General features: G+C 42.6%; 1 protein-coding gene across 3 annotated transcripts in view; it reads right to left on the bottom strand.

The window, feature by feature from the left end:
• Positions 1 to 20,567, bottom strand: part of ZFYVE28 (zinc finger FYVE-type containing 28) — a 629,789-nt gene that overhangs the window by 225,961 nt on the left and 383,261 nt on the right. For all 3 annotated transcript variants that reach the window (XM_029592250.1, XM_029592232.1, XM_029592241.1), the window contains exons 4-5: positions 14,225 to 14,427; positions 10,304 to 10,393 (exon numbers count right to left, since the gene is read on the bottom strand). In XM_029592250.1, the coding sequence (XP_029448110.1) occupies positions 10,304 to 10,393; positions 14,225 to 14,427 (293 nt within the window). The remainder of the gene's footprint in view (positions 1 to 10,303; positions 10,394 to 14,224; positions 14,428 to 20,567) is intronic.

The raw sequence follows: 20,567 nt of genomic DNA, 5'->3' as shown, positions 1-20,567 counted from the left end.
GCAATAGTTGCAGCATATAGTGCCATTTGGCTACTGAAAAGTGGTATTCATGATCCCTCCCTATGGCACAAACACTCACATTATCCACATAAGTACCTTTCCTAGCCCCTCCTCAGTATTCATTCATTTCTCTCTCTCACAATTACACATTGCTAGGGTTTACTCTATGCACCTGCACTGATGCATCATTTAGACAAATATCTAGGAAAAACCACAAAGGACACCAAATGTAAAAAATAAAAAATATTTATTTTATATACCACTTTTTGACCCAAGAATGAAAGTGCCAGGTTTCTGTAGCCTTTGGGTGAGAGTAAGGAACCTTCTCCCAGAGGCAGAGCATGATCACATTTGGGCAAGGCTGAAAGAGGAAAAAGGAACAACTCACAAATTAAGCAAGCAACAAAGGCAGCAGAACTCATGACTCTGCTTCCAAAATCAGATACCTCCTTCAATGCCAGAAGAAACTCCAAGTAATACCACTGGTGTGCATTGCTTCAGACTATTTAAACTGGAAAAGTGATTACAATTTTAAATAAATGTCTGGTCTGCACAACACTGCTCTTTTGCAGAGTCTGCTGCATGCCCTAGCTAGTAAGGAAAAAAGAAAAGAAGTTGAAAGAAACCCACATACAAGGGAGTTACAGCTATACTAAGAAGTAAGAAGGAAAAGGCAGGATTCACCCAAGAGAGAATACTTAAAATGCAACCAAGAACAAAACAAGCAGCATGACAGATCATTCAGGGAACACGAACATCACACACTTTGTCACTGCATACCCAAAGCACACAAAGGAAAAAATGCCATGACACAGATAGGTAAAAACACTGTATTAAAGTTGGACTAAATGACACAAATAAGATATCAGAACAGAAGAGGTGCCAACCAGCATGCCTGAGAGAAAAACATTGCATGAAGATACCGGCAGACACATTGCATGAACAATGACGACATATGTACAGGAAAATATTCACGGGGTGGATCACTTCCAAATGCCACAGTTGGTCTTTTGAGTCTTCATACCCCTAAGGATCCTCCAATAACTTACAGGAATCACTCTTACCGCACAGTACCTAGAAGGGGGTGCCTCACAGGGTCTAGGTCTGTTTGGGAAAACATTGAAAGGAAGAAAACAGACTTTCATTAGTGGACAAGCGCAAAATATTAAATCTAGAGAAAAGATTGGTTTCCATTCTACCAGCACACATTGGACCCATAAACAATGGAGCTTATCCTTCCTCACACAAGTTAAGAGACAAAACATGACAAACTTACCAGGCTTGGGAAAAGAACCCAACTGAGAATAATCATCCTCATATCGATATTAGCCGTGGAGGACTAGCTGCAGGAATGCAGGTGGGTGGTACCTGTGAATTGTTTGGGGGGGGGGGGGGGGAGAGTGGTAGCCTTGGCTACTATTTTCAGTCAGGCAAGGAGAAAGAATGTATGATGCCTGCGCCAGGGCCAGTGGAACCATTAGGTGAATTAGACGGCTGCCTAGAGTGACATGGTCCCTGAGGCGGCAGAAAGACTGGCCCAGTCGCCGCTTCACTGGCCCCTGCAGTTCGCCTGAGACGAGGAAAAGCACACAAGTAACAATGGGACAAAAAGCAGCCAAGCTGTTCAGCACATATCTCCACATTCCAACCTCCCCCAACGCAGCAGCACTGAAGTTGTAACTCAGAGCCAAGGGACCCTTGAGTGCGCAGATACAGCAAAGAAGCGAGTTCTACCTCCTGTGTGCATACTCAAGAGAAAAAAGGCAGAGGAACGCAGCAGTCAGTGAAAGAGGTGGAGACCTGACCTACCAAGATGGAGCGTGTGAAAGGACAGGCTTCTAACAGGAAGTGCAATCATTTCCCTCCTTGTACTGTCACAGTTGAAGGCTTGGACTGCAAATGCCTCCTTGCTGTGACTTCCAAGGCAAGAGCATGTGTGTGTGTGAGAAAGAGCATATGGGAGTGAGAGAGAGTGAGCATGTGTGTGTAAGAGAGAAAACGCTTGAATGTGTGAAAGAAAGAATGTGGGAAGGAGAGAGCATGTTTGTGTAAAAGAGGGTGTGAAAGAGCATGTGAGAATATCAGAAAGTGAAAGCATGTGTGTGAGAACATGTGGGAGAAAGATCATGTGTGTGTAAGAATATGTGGGGGGGGGGGGGGTAGAGAGAGCGCATATGTGTAAGTATGTACGAGTAAGTGAGTGTGGACAGTGTATGCATGTGAGACAGAAAAGCGAAAGTTTGTCACCTTCCCACAACCAATCCACAACCATCTCAAAGTGATTGTAAATCAAAAGTTCCCAGGTATGGAGAGCAGGTGATTTTTTTAAATCATTAGTTTTAGGAAATTATTTAATGTGTTTGCTATTTTGAATATTTTGTGTTTGGGAAAGGTTTATAAAATTTGGAAATATTTTTATTTATTGGATGTTACTGTATTCTTCAGCTGTTTTGAAATATGTATTTTCATTAGTATGGCTTTACTATTATGACTGATGTTTTATATTTTTGATATATTGTTTTATGTTTTCTGTGGAATGTGGTAGTTGTTTTTCCTTTGCTACACTGCATACAGGGTCTAACTTCTTCAGTTTCCAGTTCAGTTGTTGTTTGCACATTTTTATTTTTACTTTATAGGATCTTTATTCTGTATTTGATGAGGGTTTACCTGTGTTCTGCACATGTGACTGAGGTGAGGTATTCTGTAAGCAGGTAGTTTCATTGTAGGGTTCTGTAGCAGTTTGGCTTGTTTTGTTTTCCTAAAAAGAGGTGTATTGGAGTTTTAAGGCCTAATATAATATTTGTAGTGTCCCCTTTTCATAGGTAGGGTTGGTTTAAGTGCTAGCATTTAGTGTTTTGGTATGGGAGATTCACTATGTTGTAATTGTAATTCAGTTTATTCATGGTTTTCTTAGGGCCAAGCCCAGACCCAACATGTGTTTCAAAACGCCTAATACCATATGGGTTCAGAGTGTCTTTTTTTGCAGGGTGTACTGGTTGGTACCATAGCAGTGCATGTAAATATAATTTATCGAGTTTTTTATACCGTCGTTCGGTTTCGCCATCACAACGGTTCACAAAGTTTCGATGATTAACAGAGTTTCCGAAAGGTTCATATGGTTGCTAACATAGAAATATCATTTTATAAAATTAGTTTGTAGGTTAATCTTTACATGTTTCTGTTCTTTGTTATAATATCATCTTGTATTGAGTCCACCAGTTTTCCTGATGTTAACAGGAGGGGAATGGTGTTTTTTTTGAGTCATTGGGTGAGTTGATATGCTTTGGTAAACATCCATGTTTTTAGCTCTTTTTTAAAAAGTTTTTAAGTTTTCTTGTGTTCTGAGTTCGATTGGGAGGGTGTTCCAGAGTTTAGGGCTTCCTAGAAAAATCGCTCTCTTTTGAGTTAAGATGAGTTGTTTAGCATGAGCAGGAGGAATCTTTAATAGTCCTTTATTTGCTGATCTGAGATTTCTGTTTGGAGCATGCAATTTTATGGATGAACTTAGCCAGTTTGTTTGTTTTTCATATATTATTTTATGTAGTATGGATAGTATTTTGTATTCTATACTAAATTTTATTGGGAGCCAGTGCAGTGATATAAGCGTAGGAGTAATGTGATCATGTTTTTTAGATCCAGTGAGTATTCTTGCTGCTGCGTTTTGTAGGATTTGGAGTGGTCGGATGGTGTTCAGAGTTAAGTTGAATAGGAGGGAGTTACAGTAGTCCAGGTTGGAGAAGATGAGTAGTTGAAGGACTGATCTGAAGTCGTTGGAGGAGAGGAATGGTTTTAATTGACAGTGTTAGGAGTTTATGATATCCTTCTTTGATTTTAGTTGTGATGTGGTTCTTGAAGGAAAGTTCCTTGTCAATTATGACTCCTAGATTGTGGACATGATTGACCGGAGAGATAGCCACTTTTTGGTTCATTAGGTTAGGTGTTGGTAGTTGAGGAGTGTTGCTCTTTCTGTCAAATATGATTATTTCAGTCTTATTTATTTATTTATGTTAGCATTTTGATATACCGACAACCGTTTGCACATCGTATCGGTTTACAAAGAACTTGGATAGCATTGCTGGGATAACTGGCAAAGCCTTTACATGGAACAAGGAACAAAAATTGCAAAAACAGGTTGAATACAAATTAACTAAGGAACATTTTCGAGTATAAAGTTGAACATTTTAGAGTACAATGTTGAATAAATAATGACGACATTTTATAGATGATTAATTGAATATAGCATTTTAGAGTACAGGATGATTAGACATAGAGAACTTGAACGGAAATCAGGGAGGGAGCTCAGGTAATGATATAGTGGCAAGTGAAAGGAGAGTAGAAGAAAAACAAGTAGATTAACAGGATAGGTATAAGAGAACAATCTAACAGATGATGTATTTACACGAAAATCAGTAGTATCAAGGTATTTACAGTACTTAGTATTTACATTACTCAGCATTAGCAATTCTTAACATTATGATTAACAACGTTATTCATATTAGCGGGGAGTATTTGAGGGAAAGGCCTGTAGAAACAGCCAAGTTTTTAGTTTTTTTTTTAAATTTAGGGGTGGATGTTTCGGTTCGTAGGTCAGGAGGCATGGAATTCCATAATGTAGGGCCTGCAAGAGAAAATGCTATTTTTGTGGTGGAGGAGAGTCTGGTGGATTTGAACGAGGGGGGGCAGAGCGTTCCTTGGTGGGATGAATGAGTTGGTCTTGCGGAGGTATGTGGTGTGAGTGGAGGATCGATCCAGTGGAGGTTTTCATTTATAATGCTTATAATGTCTTATCAAAGTTAAGGATGAGTTTCATGTTGGTTAGTATTTGCTTTATTCTGCTTAGGTAAGTGGCTGTTTTTTTGTAGGTTTCTTCCAGTGGGTTGTGTATTGGGATTAATATTTGTATGTCATCCGCATAAATGAAGTGGGTTAGATTAAGGTTTGAGAGGAAGTGGCATATTGGAAGCAGATAAATGTTGAAGAGTGCCACTGATAGAGCAGAGCCTTGGGGAACTCCAGTGTCTAGGTTTATTTTTTTTGTGATAGGTATGATGTGAACCATTGTAGGGTTTTTTCTTTTGCACCAATTTCTGATAGACGGTCAATCATGATAGAGTAGTTTACCGTGTCAAAGGCTGCTGATATGTAGAGTAGGACTAGAAGGTAGCTGTGGCCGTTTTCGAAACCTTTGAGTACGGTGTCATTTAATGATAGTAGTAGTGTCTCCATGTTCAGTTGTCTCCTGAAGCCACAATGCGTGGGTAGTAGGATGTTGTTTTCTTCAAGGTAGTCACTGAGACGGGAGTGGACTATTTTCTCAATGATTTTGGCAATGAAGGGTAGGTTTGATATGGGTCGGTAGTTCAGTGGATTTTCTGGATCAAGATTGTTCACTCTCATAATGGGTTTGATAACCGCAGATTTTAGGCATTCTGGGTAATTTCCTTCAGTGAGGGATAGGTTTACAATGTCAGTTAGCGTTTTAGTTACTGATGGTTCAATATTTTTGATCGTCGTAATGGGTATGGCATCAATAGGGTGTTTAACTGGGTTCATGTTTTTGATGATCATTTGGATTTCCAGAGATGATGCTGACTCAAAGTTGGGCCAGCTTGATGTTTGAAGGTTCTGTATTTTCTGGTCCTGTGAGTTGTTGTTGAGATTATTATTTATGAGATTTTTGATTTTTTCATTAAAGAAATCTGCGAAGTCGTTACTAGTGATCTTGGATGTTGATTGTAACTGGTCATCATTGGATGATTTGGTTAGGCTTTTTAGGATGTTGAAAAGCATCTTTGGGTTATGTTGGTATTTGTTTATTTTGTTTGAGTAGAAGTCTTTATATAATACATGCTGTGATATTTTTATCCAAAAATGTCCTTTTTCAAGTATAATCTATTATAATATATGTTTATTTATTTAGACATTTTATATACCGCTGTTCCAAGTGATGATCACAACTGTTTGCGCCATGACATAAATATTATAGGTACCAATTACATTCACTTGATACATTGATACATTTTAGGCAAAACACGCATACATTGATTAAGACAGCCAGGGGAAGGAGAGATATAAAGGGATGAGGTAGCAGGGATGAGGAAGCACTTATAACAAAAGGTGATAACAATAAAAGGAGTTGGAGGGATATATAAAGAAGGGGGTTGAGAGAAGATGTTTCTGATATATTTATTTGGGCTGCATTGGAAAGAAAGTGGAGAAGAGTTCTTTAGTTAGGTTCATATTGAGTTTGCCCATGTAGGAGCAAGTAATGATTTCAGAAGGTTAAGTTAGGTTATAGGCATTTTGAAATAACCATGTTTTGAGGTCACGTCTGAATTTCTTTGTTTCAGTAGTCAGATGAAGATTCTCAGGTAGGGAGTTCCAAAGTGTAGGACCTGCTATGGAGAACATACAGTCTCTTATTTTTGTCAGATGTGTATTCTGTAATGACGGTACAGCTAGTAATCCTTTATTATGAGATCTTAGTGATCTCTGTGGCTTGTATGATTGTAGTGCCACCCCTACTAGGCCAGTGTTGGCAGAATGGAGGGAGGAATGCATTAATGTTAAGACTTTCTAATAGATTTGGGACTGTATCGGTAGCCAATGCAGAGCTATCAGTGATTGTGAAATGTGATCGAATTTCCTGGATCCTGTCAGGAGTCTTGCTGCAGCATTTTGTAGTAGTTGTAATTTTTTAATAAGACCATTAGGTGCTCCGAGTAGAAGAGAGTTTCAATAGTCTAAATTTGAAAAAATGAGGGTTTGTAGCACCATATGGAAGTCTACACGAGTCGCCAATAGTTTCAGTCTATATAGTAATTGCAGTTTGGCATAGCCTGATTTTATTAATTTGTTTATATATTTTTCCATAGCTAGGTTCTCGTCAATCTGTACTCTTAAGTCCCTCACTTGGTCTGAGGGTGTAATATTGAAGTTACCCAGATCAAGTGTCGGTGGGTGTTATTGGAGGATTTCTTAACAAAATTATTTTTTTTTTTTAGTGTTTAGAGATAACTTTAAGATAGGATAGTTCATGTTGAATAGCCTTCATGTGTGATGCCAGCATCCATACTGTATTTTCAACAAAAATGGTGTATGGTATAAAGAACTGAATGTCATCGGCATATAGGTAGAAGGCGATTCCTAGATCAGATAGTAATTACATAGTGGAAGCATGTAGATGTTGAATAGAGTTGTGGATAATGATTAACCCTGGGGGGACATCAGTGTCGATTGGGAAGGTGCTAGAAATATGGTTGCCCAGTTTGACTTGGAATATCCTTTTTTGATAAGGAGGTGAACCACTTCATTATATCGATGTCAATTCTGATTTTTCTCAGCTGATGGCATAGAAGGGTATGGTTAACCGTGTCAAAGGCACCCGAGAGGTCAATTAGCACCAGGATGTAAGATTCATCACTGTTAAAAGCCTGTAATATGGGGTCTGTTAAGGATATGAGTAGAGTCTCTGTAGAGTGATTTTTTCTGAATCTTTTATAGGGTCAGCGAGTAGCTCTGGCTCTTTTTTTTCTGAAGGTGAATTTCTGGTTGATGTTTGGGTTTTGTATTGTTGTGTTGAGGATGGTTGTATCAGCTTTTAGTAATTGGTGGTCAGACCAGGCAGAATCGTGTGAGAAGTATTTATCATGCAATTGTTGTAGTTGGCGAATATGAGATCTAGAGTATGTCCAGCTTTATGTGATTGTTCAGATACAAATTGTGACCATTTCATTGCTTCCATATTTCCTAAGGTAGTTTCACATGCAGAGGATTTGGTTGTTCTATCAACATGTATATTAAAGTCACCTACTATGAGGGTGGATTTGTGTGAAGGGAATGCTTTGATGAGAGGTAAACAGTCTTTTTGAAGTATTCCTGGGGGACCATAAACGATACCAATGTTTAATTGTGGCGATTTAAGTATGGCCACTTCATAAAGAGGGTTAACCTCTAACCTGTAAGGCATAAGTTTGAGCTCTTTTTTTTTTTTTTTTAACTAATCATTAGTTATCCCCCACCCCTACGTTTAGGCCTGGGTAAGTGAAAATTATAGATAGAATGTTCAATTTGATTTAAAAGAATGTTATTATTGTTCAGCCAATTTTCAATGATGCAGAAAATGGCTGGGTTTAATTCCTCAAGTAAATCGTTTATTAGAGGGATTTTTTTCAAAATAGACTGCGCATTTAAAAGAAGCAGTGAGAATATTAGGTAGGGGTTAGCCGCTGAGGAATTGTTTCTCGTGGGGTAGATGAGGTTAGTATTATGACGAGGTTCGTTTGCTGTTTGATTTTATGGAACTGCTTAAGGTTTTTATGCGAGTCTTGTTCTATCCTAGTAGTTGTGAGGTGTTCCTGAACCATTTTCCTTGTATTGTCAGGGCAGAGGAGGAGAAGAGAGAAGTATCTGCAGACTTCACCTCAGGCACACACAAAGGAGCATGCTCCTTTGTCACTCTCCTTCGTGGGTGTGCACTGGGTGCACGCCTCTTGGCGCAAGTGCCTCCGCCATTCGTGCCATGGTTTTGAGCATTGCCAGGCTGCAGTGGGTGAGAACAGTCCTGCAGGTGCCAGTATATTGATTTCTCCTGGGCGAGGGAGGGGGAATGCACCTCTGGCATCTGGCCAGCCTCCTCTCTCTACCTCCCACATGCATCTGCTGGTCTTGTTGCTGCCCTCTGCTCCCGCCGATCACATTAGGCAGGCTGTACTCTCCTTGGTCTCTCCTACGGCATTCTCTCTGTGGTCTTGAGTGACCGGGCTGCGGTGGGTGGTCTCAGGGGAAGGCATAAATTGTTTGTAAGGAGGTGTGCGTGGGGAGGGGGGGCCTCCAGACATTAAGCTTTAGAGTGCCTAATACTCTTGGCACCAGCCCTGATGCCTGCATTTTTATACCATGTCCAGCACCACGGTTTTGGTGGTGCATTACCAGCATTTAAATGGCCTTGGTCTGCTTGTGCTGTCTAGGCATGGTTGAGAGGCATCATGTGCTTTTTTGGTAATTCTGAACAGCAGGCTTTAGAAAAGGGAAAACAATAATAAGATACAACAGTCATAAATATGCCATGTCATAAATACATGACATAAATATGCCATGTTCATACAAATGGACACATCTGAAAGATAAAGAATGTTATCTTGTGCTCTGAAATGAACAATTATTTTATTGAAGTCACAGAATATAAGAATTTGTAAATATTTATTTCCATAAGTATTAAACTTTTCAGGGTACTGACAACAGCACTCCGCAGGGCATCCTAGACTAGAAAAGATTATGACAATAATATGCATGTTGGTTGCATTGTAGAACGTGGTAGGGTGCTTGCAGGAATGTGATGAAGGAAGGCAGAAACCCTCTATTATTCCATGCCTGTTGAGGGTGCACGGTAGGAATGCAGTGATGGAGGCCTTATATGTGACAGATGAAACTCTGGTAGCCAGGACTCCTACCATTGCTACGCTGTATAGATGGGGTTTGCAAGATTGTAAAGCCATAGCAGTAGTTTAGGCAATAAAGATTACATGATGTGTGTTTAGAATCCTATGAATGCTGTCCCATCATGGAAAAGACAACTGTGAGCAAAGGATATAGATTAAAAATTGCATAGATGGAAAAGAGTGTTTTGGTTTTTTTAAACTTAGACACAGGCTGACTTTACATGCCATAAGTTCCTTATGCCCTGCAGCCTGTTAAGTCAATAGTGGTTTCTTTTGTCACTGCAAAAATAACTGTCTTCTGTGTGTTGGGGTTTTCCAATTGATTCCTAAGGAGCTAAAGTAAATCAGTGTTCAGAGAATGCAACTGAGATGGTGTGGAGACAGCTTTTGCTCTTAGATCACGTGATATTCTGTGCAGAACATGACCATTGTCATGCATTTTTTGTTTTTCATCATCATATGGAAGCAACACCAACTGAGCAATTCAGTATGCCCAAAAAGGAAAATGAGGCTCATGCATAAGGAAATGAGGCCACTAATGCAATCCAAGGCTTGGAAAAGGGAGGTCCCAAGCCTTATTATTGATTGCCCATTTTCATCCTGCTTGGCCTCTCACTCATTCTCTACTTCGGTTCTGAATAACACATTTATATTCTCCAGCCTGCCCAAATAAACTATTTACCTATGTCTGCTTTCTGAACTAAAAATGGATGACAACTTCAATATGATTTGCTGTTTTATGCCTTTGGGGGTTTTTTTCTGTTTTTTTGCTCCTCGCTCCTCTTTATTAGAGTGCAATATCAAGTAAATCCATGGTTCTATATAAAAGAAAATGAATCTGGACAATGGTGCAGGGAGCTTACCTTTCCACTGTTTCACAAAACAGCACAATTACTTCTTGCTGCACATAATATTCTTTTGGAGACTTTACAGGTACCATAGCTGAGACATAACTGCAAAGAAATCAAAAGATTTTCCAAAATGTTAAAGATGAAATATTATGTGATAACTTTATGCAATGCTAGATGAAGTTATTGTACAGAAATGCAGGCTTTATTTTTTTTTCTATTCAAGACTTCTTTGGAAGAAGTTTGTTAACAGAGGAAGACAAGCGAAGTAGAAACATACAAAAAGTTTTAACAATTCCTGGCTTTAATACTGGAGAATCATACCACCATTAACCAACATTTATGAGGAACTCCAAATAATTTATAATTAATATGACAATTTTTCTTTTTATAATACTATGGGAATTAGTATCCGAATTTAATGTGCTCTCATGTATACAGTCGTCTAGCTCTTGCCCGCAATGGGCTGCAGCCATTTTCGTGTATGTAGCACTTGGTGTCACTTCATTTACTATTTCCCAATATTTTTTTAAAATTCTTCAATCATGCAGAGTGTAATCACCTTACTTTAAAAAAACCTTTAGAACTGCACACATTTCCCAAATCGCTTGTGTTCAACTTATCTGAACTTCAAGCCGTGACTTAACTGACACCCCAGTGTTCAAAAATTTAATCTGAAAACAATTTTTTCTTTTCTTTTTTTCTCTTAATGCTACCCTCCGTGTTGCTCACGCTATTCGACTCCCGACATTGACAATGTTTTGGCATCTATTATCGCCTGCTTCAGGGGATTCAACTAATTTTTCTCGGCCGCATCTGGCTCAACCCTGCAGCACATCTTCAAAACAAATGGCGCTACAATTTATATACACCTTCGGGGGAACAATGGTACCGTTTTTGGATATTCAGATCTCCATAGAGGTAGAACAGTTTTTCTTCACAATTTATAAAAAAAACCACAGATAGGAATACTTTAAGTTATTCCAGTTGTCATCCTCAAAAATTAATTAATAGCATACCGTTTGGACAGTTCCTGAGGTTGAGGAGGCTTTGCTCAACCACAGAAGAATTTAAAGAACGATCAAAGGAGATGAGTCAGAGGTTTCTTCAAAGGGGTTACCCGGCGAAAGTGGTGTGGCGGGCTTTAAAGCGGGCAAGGTGGAACAATAGGGAGTTGTTGCTAACTCTGCAGAGAAAAGTTAAAACCAATCGATTAACTTGTGTTTTACCATTCTCTGCGGGTATACAAGATGTAGTGACAAGTATTAGAAAACACTGGCACATTTTACAATTATACTCCGTTTTCAGAGATCAGCCTTTGATGGCATTTAAGCGAGGTAATAACATCAAGGATTCAGTGGTACACTCTTTCTTTAAGCCAATAGAGGACAAGACAAGTGAGGAGATGGGTCATCACCCATGTAACTCTTGTTCTATGTGTGCTAATGCATATTCAAATGTTAATATACCAGTAGCCAAGCTGAAGCATTATGTTCCCACCACAAGAACATCTTGTATAACTGACACTCTTGTTTACGTGATCTGGTGTCCTTGTGAGTTATTATACGTGGGGAAAACTGTGAGGAAACTGAAAACCCATTTAATTGAACATAAAAGTGCTTTAAAATGCATGAAAATGGAGGCACCACTTGTACAACATTGTGTAGAGAAAGGCCATTTGTTTGAAAGCTTAAAATGCACAGTGTTAGAGGTCCTCAAGAAAGACGAATGAGGAGGCAACCTAAACCAAAGGTTGCTACAAAAAGAACAAAGGTGGATCTTTAAATTGCGGACAGTACACACTGAAGGCCTTAAAGTCAATTGGTGGGTGAACATGTGATAGAGAGGCTGATTGGTGAAAGTCAGAGTAGGCTAAACTGTTTAAATACAGAATACTTCCGTTGTTTGGAGCTGGAGCAAGAAGCGCCATTTCTTGAAGGTGTGCTGGAGGGTTGAGCCAGATGCGGCCGAGAAAAATTAGTAAGTCCCACGGTTTAACTGGTCAGGTTTGGAAGTTAATAAAAGTATTTTAAATGAGATGTAGTGAGAAGAAAGATAATGTGTTCTTTTTTAATACTGGAGAAACAGGTTTGATAAGTGAGTGGATTTTAGACATGCTGCACTTTCTGATAAAAGGCTTTATTAAACTTTTCACTGAACTTGCGTTTTCCACTTCAGAAAACTGCTCCCACTGTATTTCATAAAAATGATTGAATACAAATGTGGCTTTTATCTAGGCTAATACCTTTAAAAATAATAAGTTGTGGCTTGTTGAGGTGACAGCTTACAAATATGACAGCACAACATGCAAGAATACATGTGCACATCACACTTGATAACTGCACACTATTATCCAAGCTACAGCTCCTCTTAGAAATATGTGAATTAGTGTGAAAAAAATGACTGAGCATTAGCAAAACATGCGATAGTCTAACCAGCAGTAGAAAGCTAAATAATAAAAACAAATCTGAGATGTTAATGGAAATCTGAATATTCATTTTTTTGTTTTATGGACCAGAAGTTTCCTCCTGCCCATTTAGGTTTTCTGCTTGAGCAGAAACACTCCTCCGCAGACTCTACCGTGGCCAAAGTGCCTTGAGCTTTCATTCATAACTATCTGGGTTTTTTTGGTTTTTTTAATCTCCTCTAGTTTAACCTCTTCTTCCACTCCTTGTGGCTCAGCCATTGCAGCATAGTGTATGTGTGCACCTCGAGTCTGGACAGTAATGTCACCACTGCATGATGGCTGGTTCTCCCTTGTTCGGGGGTGTGAATGCAGACTTTGCAGCATTCCCAGCCCCAGCTGGACTGAGAAGCAAAGCCAGGTCTGGGACCTGAACTTGCAATTATTGTATAGCAGGGCACCACATGGCTACCGAGTCATTCGGTGGACCCCAAATCTGAGGACTCTTATTGAATAGGTAAAGGTAAAGTGCTTTAAAAGTAATTAAAGGACAACTTGTTTTTCATTACAGCCCTATTCATAAATTATTTTTGCCAGGGATGTATAAACAGAAAGAAAATCTCATCAATTAGATATTTACAAAAATGTTGTAGTGCCTTAAAACAAAATGCTTAGAAACATTTAATACTTGCCCAGTGTTCAGCATGTAGTGATATCTAGTAACACTTCAGATGTGCAACACATTATAGCTTTCCTTCTTCACCACCACCTCCATCCAGGCTTGGATATATTATTTAACATTCAGTTGGAAATATATAAAATAGGCTATATATATATATCTATATATATATATATATATATATATATATATATATGTTAAATAAATAAATAAATAAACAAACACACATATATATATATGCTACCACGATACAACAAAAATTAATCAATAACTGTGGAAAATGTCAGGGTACATAAGGCCAGCCTGGAGAACAAAAGACCTGACACAAATCAAACATGCATAGAAGTCTGCAGATACTGGCGCCAAGTCAGCTTGTGCGTATATAAAGGAATATACTTATTTTGTACCTTTGGTTGTTTTCTTACTCGGTAAAAGTGAGAAGAGTAACTTAGTTTTTCTTGCTGACAGTGATGCTTGTGATCCCTATGGGTGATAGCACCAAACTGGCCTCAGGTGCAGTCAGAGTAATGGAAAATAATATTAATAGTGGGTCCAGGAGGCTTCAATTGATAAAAGTCATAAGACATTAAGGTGGCTGCTGTGATGTCTTCCCTGGGAAAAGCAGCTTTTATTCTCAGACCCATTGCTTCCCACACACCTTTGCCAGCAACACAATATATTTACCGGTAAGTTATTTTCTTTTGCTTGTAGTCACAGTAAAATTTTAAAAGAATTATAAAAGTATTTTTCTTGGTTCCAATTAGGTTAGATGTGATTTACCTTCTTAAAATGTTACTAGTGGGAAAACTATTCAGATGACACTGCTCACTTTATTTTGAAGTAATTACTGTACCTCAACTCAAATTCAGCAAAGAGAATGTCGAAGTGTTTAAGAGATTCTTTCATTTTATCTGTATACATGTTCAGATCCCTCAGAGCCTGGTCACGAATGATGTTTCTAACTTCTTCCAAGCTACGAGTCAGATCCTTGGCTAGGGGTCTCATAGCCATGCTTTCTATTTCTCGGTTCATAATAATTGAACCAGCAGCCAAGCACTGTGGGAACAATAAAAGATAAATGAGCCAGTAACACCTTTTCTTTACAAATGGCAGCTTTTGAGAACGATTACTGTACAATAGTAACCTGCAACGTCTGGCCTCAGAGCTCATTTATCACCCTTTAATTTCTACCTTTTCCAGACAAAAATCAAACTACGTAAGCACTGGCAATATGGGGATCACCTTGGAAGTGGTCATTTATTAAAAGATCAAATTACAAGGCCCCCAAGGACAGCAAACATTTCAGAAAAAGTCCTACAGTGGAGGCAGAGGGAGCTCCCCCCATTCTTAAATATCCAGGAGTGTGAAGCGGAGGAGAGTTTGGAAGGGGGAGACCCCCCTTCTAAAAATATGCCAGCAGCATGGCACAGTCCTAGATCTATTTCCCAGGTACCACCCTCCATGGACTCTTCCCAGATTATCCCAGCCCCTTCCCCCCCCCCCCCCCCATCTGAAACCCAACCCTAACCTTACTTCATTTGTCTGGTACTAGGCCTTGCGGCAGCAACAGCAATAAGAAGAAAAACCAGTGTGGGCCCCATCAATCACGTGTTTCCTTGGTAACAAGCAGCTCACATGGAAGGAAGGGTTAGGCCATTGGGGCCTCTCTCTATAAGCTTGCCGTCACTGATGCCTGAAGGCCACTGCAGGCCCTGACTGGATATTATGGGGTGGTCTCTGGAGCATCAATTGTCTGGAAGCACATGCGGTTCGGTTGGCTGACGTCACCCTAGATATACCCCTGCAGTAATTTTAGCTCTTCAGTATTCTCTTCGAAAAGCCATTGTGGATATATCTTTGCTTACCATATTTTTCACTCCATAAGACGCACTTTTTCCCCCCAAAAGTGTGTGGGGGGGGGGGAAATGTCTGTGTGTCTTATGGAGCGAATATAAAAAAAACCCCCTAAAAATTTAACTACAACCCCCCACCCTCCTGACCCCCCCCCCCCCCCCCCCAAGACCTGCCAAAAGTCCCTGGTGGTCCAGCGGGGGTCCGGGAGCGATCTCCTGCACTTGGGCCATCGGCTGCCAGTAACCAAAATGGCGCCGACGGCCCTTTGCCCTTACTATGTCACAGGGGCCGACCAATGGCACCGGTAGCCCCTGTGACATAGTAAGGGCAAAGGGCCGCCGGCACCATTTTGATTACTGGCAGCCCACAGCCCAAGTGCAGGAGATCGCTCCCGGACCCCTGCTGGACCACCAGTGACTTTTGGCAGGTCTTTGGGGGGGGGGGGTTCATGAGGGTGGGGAGTTGTTAATAATTTAAAGGGTTGGGGGGGGGGTCCCCACAGAAAGAGAAAGACAAACGTTTTCTGATCTGGGGAGTGGAACGAAATGGCCCTCCCCAGACCCGAAAACAAAATGGGGACAAAAAAAAATGTTATGCACTCTCCTAATTTGCTCCATAAGACGCACAGACGCCCGGGGACAGAGCCGGTTTAGCACACAATTTTTATTTATTTTTTTTAATTTTCCCCCTCTGATTCCTAGGTGCATCTTATGGTCAGGTGCGTCTTATGGAGCAAAAAATATGGTATATAACTTGATTAAACTTGATTAAAACTTGAACTGGTTTAACTAATTTCCAAACTGGAGACCACCAGAGCACTCAACCAATTAACACAGACACCGGATAAACTGTGGGTAGGCCGCGGCTTACCCGCATTTGCTTAGTCTCAAGGTTTGCTATCAGAGGTTCTCCTTTTCTGGGGCAGCTGTGGGCGGGATGCTGTGTCCATCTGTCTACACTAAGGAAGACGAAATTATCAGGTAAGTCATTTCTCCATTTCCTAGCATGTAGCCAGATGGACTCAGGACCAATGGGATGTACAAAAGCTACTCTCGGACAGGGCGGGAGGCTGCCCTTGCGAAGGCTGTGTCTTCTCGGGCTTGAACATCCAGGCGGTAGAACCTGGAGAAGGTGCGTATGGAGGACCACATTGCCGCCCGACAAATCTCGGCGGGTGACAGTAGCTTGGTTTCTGCCCAAGAAACTGCCTGGGCCCTCGTAGAATGAGTCTTAACTTGTAGTGGTAAGGGCTTCCCTGCCTCTATGTAGGCTGCCTTGATTACTTCCTTGATCCAGCGGGCTATGGTTGCCCACGAGGCCACTTCTCCTTGTTTCTTCCTGCTGTGAAGAACAAACAAGCGGTCCATTTTGCGCACCGGTTCCGATCTTTCCAGGAGTCTGCTGACATTTAGGTGGCGAAGGAGGCATGAGTCTTCCGAGTCCTTATGTTCATCCGGAGATTGTAGTGTGATGGTTTGGTTCAAGTGAAACGGGGAAACCACTTTCGGTAGAAAGGAGGGGATGGTGCACAGCTGTATTGTTCCAGGCATGAACCTAATTAACGGTTCCCGACGAGCTGAACATATTGCCACCAGGAATACAGTCTTCAATGTTACAAGGCATAGTGACAGACCGCGTGTTGGTCTGAAAGAATCCCCAGCTAGGAAGTCTAATACTAGATTGAGATACCATAAAGGTACCGGCCACTTCAAGGGTGGTTGGAGTTGTTTAACACCTTTCAGGAAGCGGGTCAAATCCAGATGGGTTGATAGCCGGATACTGTCCACTTCAGCCCGAAAGCAGGACAGTGCGGCTACTTGGACCTTGAGGGAGTTGAGTAAAAACCCCTTCTTCATACCATCTAGTAAGAATTCCAGAATCATGGGAATCTTGGCTGTCTGCGGGAGTATCCCACAGTCCTCACACTAGGCTTCGAATACTCTCCAGACCCGTATGTAAGACAGGGATGTGGAGAACTTGCATGCTCGGAGCAGGGTGTCAATCACGGCCTTTGAGTAACTGCGCTTCTTCAGACGAGTCCTCTCAAGGGGCAGACTAAGAGAGAATCAAGGCGGATCTTTGTGGAAAATTGGTCCCTGAAGGGAGAAGGTCCCTGTGTGGAGGTAGGCACAGAGGGTTCCCCGCAAGGAGTCTCTGCATGTCTGCGTACCATGGGCATCTTGGCCAATCCGGGGCCACTAGTAGAACTAATCCCCTGTGATGTTCTATCTTGCGGATGACCTTGCCCAGCAGTGGCCATGGGGGGGGGAAGGCTTACAGTAATTCTTCCTCTGGCCAAGTCTGGACGAGAGCGTCGATCCTTTGGGAGTGAGTGGCTCTAGTCTGTGGCAGAAGAACCTGGGAACTTGGGCACTGAGACGGGTGACCAGTAGGTCCATGGCTGGGAGACCCCAGCGATTTACTATCAGTTGGAAGGCTGTGGTCGACAGAGTCCATTCTCCTGGGTCCAGGCTCTCTCTGCTGAGGAAGTCTGCTGAGACATCTTTTTCTGCGATGTGGGAGGCAGAGATTCCTTGTAGGTTTATCTCCACTCATGCCATGAGGGGATCTATCTCCAGAGACACCTGCTGGCTCCTGGTTCCTTCCTGGCGGTTGATGTAGGCGACAGTTGTCGCGTTGTCAGACATTACTTGAATCGCTTTGCCTCTGAGTCTGTGGCTGAATTGCAGGCATGCTAGTCTAACTGCTCGAGCTTCCAGGCGGTTTATGTTCCATTTCCTTGTTCCATTGTCCCTGGGCCATCAGTTCCTGACAGTGGGCTCCTCACCCTCGCAGGCTCGCGTCTGTGGTGAGCAAGGTCCAGTTCGGTGGGAATAGGCTTACTCCTCTGCTTAGGTGGTCTTACTGTAGCCACCACTGGAGCTGAGAACGTACCTCTGCTGGTATTTGGAGGCGAATTGAGTAATCCTGGGACAGTGGGTTCCACTGTGACAGTAAGAGGCGCTGGAGTGGTCGCATATGGGCCCTTGCCCATGGGGCGACCTCCAGGGTTGATGCCATGAGGCCGAGGACTTGAAGATAGACCCATACCTTGGGGAGTGCACTGGTCATCGATCATTGTAATTGTTCCATTAGTTTCCTTTTCTTCGGGAGGAGGGAGGAAGACTTTGTTCTGTTTGGGGTCGAAACAGGCCCCCAGGTACTCTAGGGATTGAGAGGGCTGCAGAGTGCTCTTGCTCATGTTCACGACCCATCCGAGTTCCTGCAGTAGGCTCTTGACTCTGCTGGTCCCCTGTCAGCTCTCTTTCGAAGACTTTGCCCTGATCAGCCAGTCGTCCAGAGAAGGGAGTACCAAGATCCCTTCCCTCCTCAGCGCTGCCGCCATGACCACCATCATTTTGGTGAATGTTTTGGGGGCAGTCGCTAGTCCGAAAGGTAGCGCTCAGAACTGGTAACGGTGACCCAGTATCGCAAAGCATAGAAAATGCTGGTAATCTTGATGGACTGGATGTGAAGGTACACTTTAGAGAGGTCCAGAGAGGTCAGAAACTTTCCTGGTTGTACTGCCATTATGACTGAGCGAAGAGTCTCTATGCGGAAGTTTAGTATCCACAGATGACGGTTGACGTTGAGATCCAAGATGGGTTGGAATGATCCTTCCTTCTTGTTGGGGCGTGGGAACCGGAGATATTGCCTTCAGACTGAGTAGTCTTGTCAGGGTGACTTCCACTGCCAGTCTCTTGGTGTGGGAGTGGCAGGGTGACATCATAAATCTGTCTCGAGTGATGCTGCGGAACTCGAGAGAGTAACCTTCTCGAATGATGTTTAGTACCCATTTGTCCAACATGATCTCGACCCATCTTTGGTAGAAAAGGGCAAGTCGACCCCCTATTTCCTCTTCCTGTGGATGGGTCAATCCACTCTCATTGTGGAGCACAGCTGGAGCCTGCCCCCAGGCCTACTCCTCTCTTGGTCTGTCAGTTCCAAAAGGGCTGGGACCTTCTGGAGGGATGAGGTGCCTGGAACTGTGAGTTCCTGTAGGGTCTAAAGCGTTGTGAGCCTCTGCCCTTGGTTCTTCTGGGAGAGGGATGCTGAGATCTTTTATTCCTATCTTCCTGTAGCTGAGGTACTGGGGATTCACCCCACTTGCTGGCTAACTTTTCCAATTCACTTCCAAACAAGAGATCCTTTAAAGAGCATCCTTGTAAGATTTGCTTAAGATGTCATGTCAGCAGACCAATTCCGTAGCCATAGTTTTCTTCTGGCTGCCACTATCGAGGCTACACCTCTGGCTGAGGTACGCATCAGGTTTGAGCTTGCGTCCGTCAGGAATGTTGCTGCAGGTTCCATTGTCTCACCGGTATACGTTCCGGAGGTATTTGCCTCTCTCTCGAGGAGTAAGCAGGAACGTGCCACCAGTGCGCAGCAGGAGGAAATCTGCAGTGTTATTGCTGTTGCGTCGAAGGTCTGCTTAAGGATGGATTCCAGTCGTCTATCCTGAGTATCCTTTAATGCAGCCCCCCCCCCCCCCCCCCAACGGAAATTGTTCACTTAGAGATGGCACAGACCATGGTGTCAACTTTCAGGAAATACAGGTGTTCCTTGGTCGCTGGTCCTAGAGGGTATAGGGCCTCCAAGGCCCGACCTCCTTTGAAGCTGGCCTTTGGGGCATCCCATTCCAAGTCGATGAGGTCCTGGATGGCTTTCATCATTGGGAAGTAGCATGAGGCTTTACGAAGGGACACCAGGATGGGGGTTCTTCTTTGGTTCCGCCATCGGGTCCGTTCCTGGAATACCCAGAGTCTTCAGAGTCTGGGAAACAAGGGCTGGTAGTTCATCCTTGTGGAAGAAGCGAAGCATGGTTCGGTATGGTTCTAGGCCTCGAGAAATTTCTCCTTCTTCCATGGAGTTGCCATCATCATCTGAGGTGACTGGGTCCCTGTCAGGGAAATTCTTGGTTAGGCAAGGCATGTCCCGAGGCATCCGAGAAGGGCCAGGAGGCTCTTGTACTTCCGGCAGGGGTTGAGCCTGGGGCGCAGCTGGGGCTGATTGCACCTGAATGAAGGCTTGTAGCCCTTGGAAAAATTCTAACCAGGAGAAGGTCCCTGGGTCCATGTTAACCCCAGGGGGGAGTCAGTGTAGGAGCCCCTGAGGGGCCCTCTTGTGGAGAGGCTCTCTCAGAGATGCATAGATCCGGGGAATTATCATCTGTAGCAGTTCTGGACCCATCCCCAGATAGTGAGGGACCAGGCTTTGGTTCCCCCTGGGCTTCCTCGCAATGCTGGCACAGGCAGGACTCTAATTCAGGCTGTGCACAGAGAATTCCTTCTGGCCTTCTTGTGTGCTGGTGCCATTGCTTCTAGCTTCAATGCGTGTGAGTA

Source organism: Rhinatrema bivittatum, chromosome 1, assembly GCF_901001135.1.
Source record: "Rhinatrema bivittatum chromosome 1, aRhiBiv1.1, whole genome shotgun sequence".
Taxonomy (NCBI): domain Eukaryota; kingdom Metazoa; phylum Chordata; class Amphibia; order Gymnophiona; family Rhinatrematidae; genus Rhinatrema; species Rhinatrema bivittatum.
This window is presented reverse-complemented; position numbering and strand designations above follow the sequence as displayed.